At 40.1% G+C, this 5,585-nt stretch overlaps 4 protein-coding genes across 4 annotated transcripts in view; 2 read left to right on the top strand and 2 right to left on the bottom strand.

The window, feature by feature from the left end:
* Positions 1-95: 95 nt before the first annotated feature.
* On the top strand, positions 96-1,182 carry FDP41_005701 (uncharacterized protein; the record flags this gene model as incomplete). The annotated part of the gene is made up of 2 exons (XM_044709255.1): positions 96-119; positions 433-1,182. The coding sequence occupies 2 exons, from the start codon at positions 96-98 to the stop codon at positions 1,180-1,182; spliced, it is 774 nt and encodes a 257-aa protein (XP_044560001.1).
* Positions 1,183-1,304: 122 nt separating this feature from the next.
* On the bottom strand, positions 1,305-2,392 carry FDP41_005700 (uncharacterized protein; the record flags this gene model as incomplete). The annotated part of the gene is made up of 2 exons (XM_044709254.1): positions 1,305-1,919; positions 2,036-2,392. The coding sequence occupies 2 exons, from the start codon at positions 2,390-2,392 to the stop codon at positions 1,305-1,307; spliced, it is 972 nt and encodes a 323-aa protein (XP_044560000.1).
* A 312-nt stretch (positions 2,393-2,704) lies between these two features.
* FDP41_005699 (uncharacterized protein) lies at positions 2,705-3,781 on the top strand (the record flags this gene model as incomplete). The annotated part of the gene is made up of 1 exon (XM_044709251.1): positions 2,705-3,781. One exon carries the CDS (start codon positions 2,705-2,707, stop codon positions 3,779-3,781), a length of 1,077 nt encoding a protein of 358 aa, XP_044559999.1.
* Positions 3,782-4,547: 766 nt separating this feature from the next.
* FDP41_005698 (uncharacterized protein) overlaps positions 4,548-5,585 on the bottom strand; it is a gene marked incomplete at both ends in the record, with an annotated part of 1,268 nt that continues 230 nt past the window's right edge. The window contains 2 exons of the mRNA XM_044709250.1: positions 4,548-4,771; positions 4,888-5,585. The exon at positions 4,888-5,585 is cut by the window's right edge and continues 230 nt beyond it. Coding sequence (XP_044559998.1) covers positions 4,548-4,771; positions 4,888-5,585 — 922 coding nt within the window. The remainder of the gene's footprint in view (positions 4,772-4,887) is intronic.

Raw genomic sequence — 5,585 nt, 5'->3', positions numbered from 1 at the left:
TGAACGAACCAGTCCATGATAGAGTATTGATTGATAAGATCAACAATAGCCCAAAGGTTGCATGGAAGGCTACCTCCTACTCACAATTTGAAAAGATGACTTTGGGTGAATTCAGAAAGGTAGGTTGATGATGAATATTTTTATTGTCGTGTTGATAGAAATGTTTTGAATTGGTTTCAATCGTACTGATTTTTTCGTGTTGGTTTTGTTCCTTTGTTCGTTCGTTCTCTACTTTTCATTTGTTGATATTTGAAATTATTCCCATGATGATGACTATTGACTCGCTATTGACAACACATTAACCTGTGTTGCACACATGTGGTCTTCGTCCATATTCTCCGTTTTCGCGAAATGTGGAATGATTCTGTGATGCTGATTGAATGTTATTATTCACGAATCCTCCTTTCTCCTCATGGGCACACCTATCTATAGAGGCTCGGAACTGTTCTCATTCAAAAGGGAACTGCTGACATGCTCCCAAAGAAGACTATTGCTCCTCTCGTTGGTGCTCCAGCTGCTTTCGATTCAAGAACCAAGTGGCCAAATTGCGTCCACCCAATCCGTAATCAAGAGCAATGTGGTTCCTGCTGGGCCTTCTCTGCCTCTGAAGTCTTGTCCGATCGTTTCTGTATTGCCTCCACTGGTAAAGACAATGTTGTCTTGTCTCCTCAATACATGGTCTCTTGTGATACTTCTGACTATGGTTGTGATGGTGGTTATTTGAACAATGCTTGGAATTTCTTGGCTACTACTGGTATTCCAACTGATTCCTGTGTCCCTTACACTTCCCAAAATGGAGATGTTGCTGCATGCCCAAGCACTTGTCAAAACGGTGGATCCATCAAGTTGTACCGAGCAAAGAACCCACAACAATTGAACGACATTCCATCCATCATGGCTGATATGGAAGCTAACGGACCAGTTCAAGCTGCCTTCTCCGTCTACCGTGACTTTATGAGCTACAAGTCTGGTGTCTACCACCACGTTTCTGGATCATTGTTGGGTGGTCATGCTATCAAGATTGTTGGTTGGGGTGTGGACAGTGTTTCCAACAAGCCATACTGGATTGTTGCCAACTCTTGGGGACCATCTTGGGGTTTGAATGGATTCTTCTGGATTTTGAGAGGAAGTGACGAATGTGGAATTGAAGACAACGTATGGGGTGCAGGAGTTTTACTTTAAAGCAATTGATTTACTTTAAATCATGGCAGCATTGAAGATGGCTCTTTGTGAACCTGATTTTGACAATAAAACAATGTTTCCATTGGACCTGCGCTCAACTAGATTCAATTAAATCCAGCATTTCACAAGTCTGACATTTGACAAGCAAAGAATTGTGTGAATTCACTTCCTAAGTCTTGTTGTGTTTTAAAACACTCATCACAGATCGCACAACGATACATTTTGTGGATTTTGGAGACCGCCATGGCGTGCTGAGCCAAATGTTTTTGAAAACTATTTCTCAACATGGAGGTTCCACAAACTTTTCTCTCAACTTGACTTGGTTTAGTATTCACTGGTGGATTAGAATGACCATCATTGTTCGATGATTGTTCTTCCTTGTCGACACCATCTTGGAAATCGATCAAATCGTCATCCTCGTCATCCTCTTCATAATCCTTCAAATCATCATCATCATCATCTTCGGGATCCATGAAATCATCATCCTTAGTTTCACCATCTTCCATTAAATCCTGTATGCCCTTGAATGCTTTAACCATAGTTGTTTCTTGCATCTTGTCCACAATTTCCTGAAGGTGAAAAGGTGTCATGGATTTCTTGAATTCTCGGTTGACCGAATTTGAGCAAGTCGTTTTCGATTTTACTCGATTTTTTTTCGCACTTTTTGGAAAATCACAATGCTTCTCTCGTTTTCTGAACATTCTCTCCACAGCAATGCCATATTTGCTGAATAAAACCTAAATCAATGTTGGCCTCATTTGTAATCACTCCACGTGGAATACAAATTCCATCTCTTTCAGTATGACAAAGTTTAGAATTCTCTTGAATGGGAGTCAAAAAAAATTGAATCTACCTTTGGGACGTGAGATCTGACCCACTCTTGACCAAAGGCATTGGGAGTGAATTTGTTGGCCGTGGAGTTTTTGGATGGTTTGAAAACTGACTCAAAATAATTGTCAATGTTATGTGAAGGCCATTCAACGTTCCGACTACTGTGTTTTCTTTTTCGAAAAAGGATCACAAGAGCATATTTCGCTTCCCATGAATCACTATGAGTCGCAGAGGAAGTTGTATCGTCATAACGTCCTCCCACACCCAAAGAACAAAAAGAACAGCCACACTTTAAGAAAATCACATTGGCAAGTCCTTCATGTTGCAAATGCCAAGAATTACAACTCTTTCTCTTGATGAAAATGACCCCTCCATTCATTTTGACTCTCTTGTAAATATTCAAAAGCAAATGGACACAATATGGTTTCACATCCTCATCAATGAATGTCTATCTATCACCACAAGAAGCATTTCTGAAATATTTCTGGTCCTCAATGAAGTTGTAAATCCAAGAAGGATCTCTTGCGGCAGATTATTTCGCCGACACTCTGAAAAAAAAATACCTCAATTCAAATTCCCATTAAATCGCTCGCCACGCCATCGATCCGATTCTTTTTAACGACATTATAAATTGCCTCTACAAGTGTGGTGATTCTTTTCCAATAATAATAGCACATTCCTCGCAGTGGATATGGTATTTACACCTTTTGAATCGAGCATCGGAGGCTTATTGATTGGTGCTTCCGTAAGTGCCTATGCCTATTTTCAAGGACGAATTTCAGGTATGAGTGGAATTGCCGGATGTGCATTCCGTGGACTCAAAAACAAGATACTGCCATCATCATCGCCTCATGTTACGGAAGAAGAGTTGGCTCACAAAATTCTCTACATTTTTGGTTTAATGATTGCAGGATTTACAGTGTGGTTTCTAGAGATGGCTCCTGATCATTTTGTTCATGTTTCATCTGTTTGGCTCTCTTCTCCTTCAGTGTGGATCTTGTTTTTGGTGGCAGGAGTGTTGAGTGGATTCGGAACACAGCTAGGAAGTGGATGTACATCGGGAATGATGATTTGTGGAATTGCACGACTTTCTGTGAGAGGCTTTGTCTCTACCATGGTGTTTTCTTCAGTTGCTTTTGTTTTTGTCAAGTATTTGAAAAGTATTGAGTTTATAGCTCAGAATTTGATTCATGTAGGTCAAGGAGTGGAATTAGACAAGCCGTTCATGGCATTCCCAAATATGGAGAGAGCAGTATTAATTTTCATTTACTTTTTATTACTCATTTCGATTTATGCCTTCATTTTGAGACGAGTCAATTCATGGAGTGACCATGCGAAACAAACTTTGGACTTTTATTTGCCCTTTTACAATGGATTGGTGTTTGGATCGGGATTGGCACTGAGTGGCATGACCAATCCAATGAAAGTACTTGGATTCTTTGATATTGGAGGTGAATATTACGATCCATCCTTATTCTGTGTAGCCATATTCGCCATTCTACCAAGCATGTTTGTTTTCCAAAAGTATGTGTTGCCAAAATCTTCCCATCATGAAAAACCACCAATTTCTGCCAAATATCACATGCCAACATCGAATTCCATTGATTGGAAACTTGTTGGGGGAGCCTCTATTTTTGGAGTGAGCTGGGGAATGGTTGGCGTTTGTCCTGGGCCTTGGATGACCTCTATGGGATCGTTGAATCCTCTCTTTGTCGTATTCGGACTTGGTTTTGGACTTGGTGTTTACTGTAAAGATTTGTTCATGTAGGGCATGTAGGGTGACCAAGTCGTTCAAATGCTTACTGAGAAGCAATTGTACAGAAAATGGTGATATGATGGTTGTATGCCATCTTCTAGTCAAAAGTGTTAAACACTTGTACAAAGTCTATATGTATGGATCAATTTCTGTGTGATAAAGCGTTGAATTCAATTAAAATTAATATTTATTTCCAAACATGATACACTTAGGTCACCCAACCAAGAGAAACATTTAATTCGTTAGTTGTCACAAACAAGGGATCTTAATCATGAACATATTTCAATACGCGTCAATGATGCAAATCATGACCCCACCCATACACAACAGAAGAGTGACATAAAATCTCTGGCATGTATTTCCTATATTCTACTTCATTTTCTTGCTTGTACCTTGTCAATGCTTTCACCCAAAACATGGCTAGATATTTTGTTAGTACCTTCTTTTTGTAGTGGTTGGTACCTTTCTTTTCACTAGAGCAGAGGATTCAAGACGGTGGGCAACGTACACTTGAACAATTCTATTCTCGTCTTTCATGAGAACCCTATTATGACTATTTTCAAGACGACTGTTTGTAGTGTATTGAGGAGAAACATTCTCTTTCTTTTCATCATTGTTTTGAAACGGAACTTGGTTAGAGACTGATTGTTTGTTGAGCAAGGAAGGCTTTGATGAAGCCTTAGATGAAGAAGAGAATGAGCGCTGTTTGGTCATTGACGTAAAAATTCTTGGATTTATTCTATCATCGTGTACAAAATCTACAAGTAAATCAATTGCTTTAAAGTAAAACTCCTGAACTCCAAACATTGTCTTCTATTCCACATTCATCCTTTCCTCTCAAAATCCAGAAGAATCCATCCAAACCCCAGTCAACTCCCCACGAGTTGGCAACAATCCAATATGGAGTATTATGTCCGTCAGAAGTAACTCCCCAACCAACAATCTTGATGGCGTGACCACCAGCCAATGATCCACTCACGTGTCTATAAACACCACTCTTGTCTGTGTGTAAATGTTCACACAAAGTTGTAAATGAAGCGCCAACATTTTCCAAAAATGGACAAGTCATTTCATAAATACATTGATCATCGTCATTCACTCAAATAACCCAAACTTACATGAAAAGAAATCTTGATAGACTGAGAAGGCAGCTTGCACTGGTCCATTTTGTTGCAAATCATTTTGAATGTCAGTAATAGTATTCAATTGTTGTGGATTCTTGGCCTTGTACAATTTGATTGCTGCACCATTGTTGCATGCAGTTGGACAGCTTCCAACATCACCACCTCCAGAAGTGTATGGATCACAATTATCAGTTGGAATACCAGTAGTAGCCAAGAAATTCCAAGCATTGTTCAAATAACCACCATCACAACCATAGTCAGAAGTATCACATTGAAGCATGTATTCAGGAGACAAGATGACATCAATAGTTCCATTGGAAGCAATACAGAAACGATCACTCAAGACTTCAGAGGCAGAGAAAGCCCAGCAGGAACCACATTGTTGTTGATCACGAATGGCATGGACACATTTACCCCATTTGGTACGAGCATCAAAGGATTGAGCTGGAGCACGAGCACTCAAGACACTCTTCTTTGGAAGATTATGCACTGGATCAATGAGAACGGTACCCAACATTTTACGAGCATCACGGAGACTCATGTCGCTGAATTTGGCATATTTGGTGGCGGTCCAACCAACGCTGGAATCACGATTGATACGTTCGATGAGGAAGGCATCGTGGACTGGTTTGTCGAGATGAGATTGGGCAGAGACCAAGCATGCTGCTGCGAGGAGAGCAAGAACGGTGGCA

The sequence above is a fragment of the Naegleria fowleri genome, assembly GCF_008403515.1.
Source record: "Naegleria fowleri strain ATCC 30894 chromosome Unknown tig47, whole genome shotgun sequence".
NCBI lineage: Eukaryota > Heterolobosea > Eutetramitea > Acrasida > Naegleriidae > Naegleria > Naegleria fowleri.
This window is presented reverse-complemented; position numbering and strand designations above follow the sequence as displayed.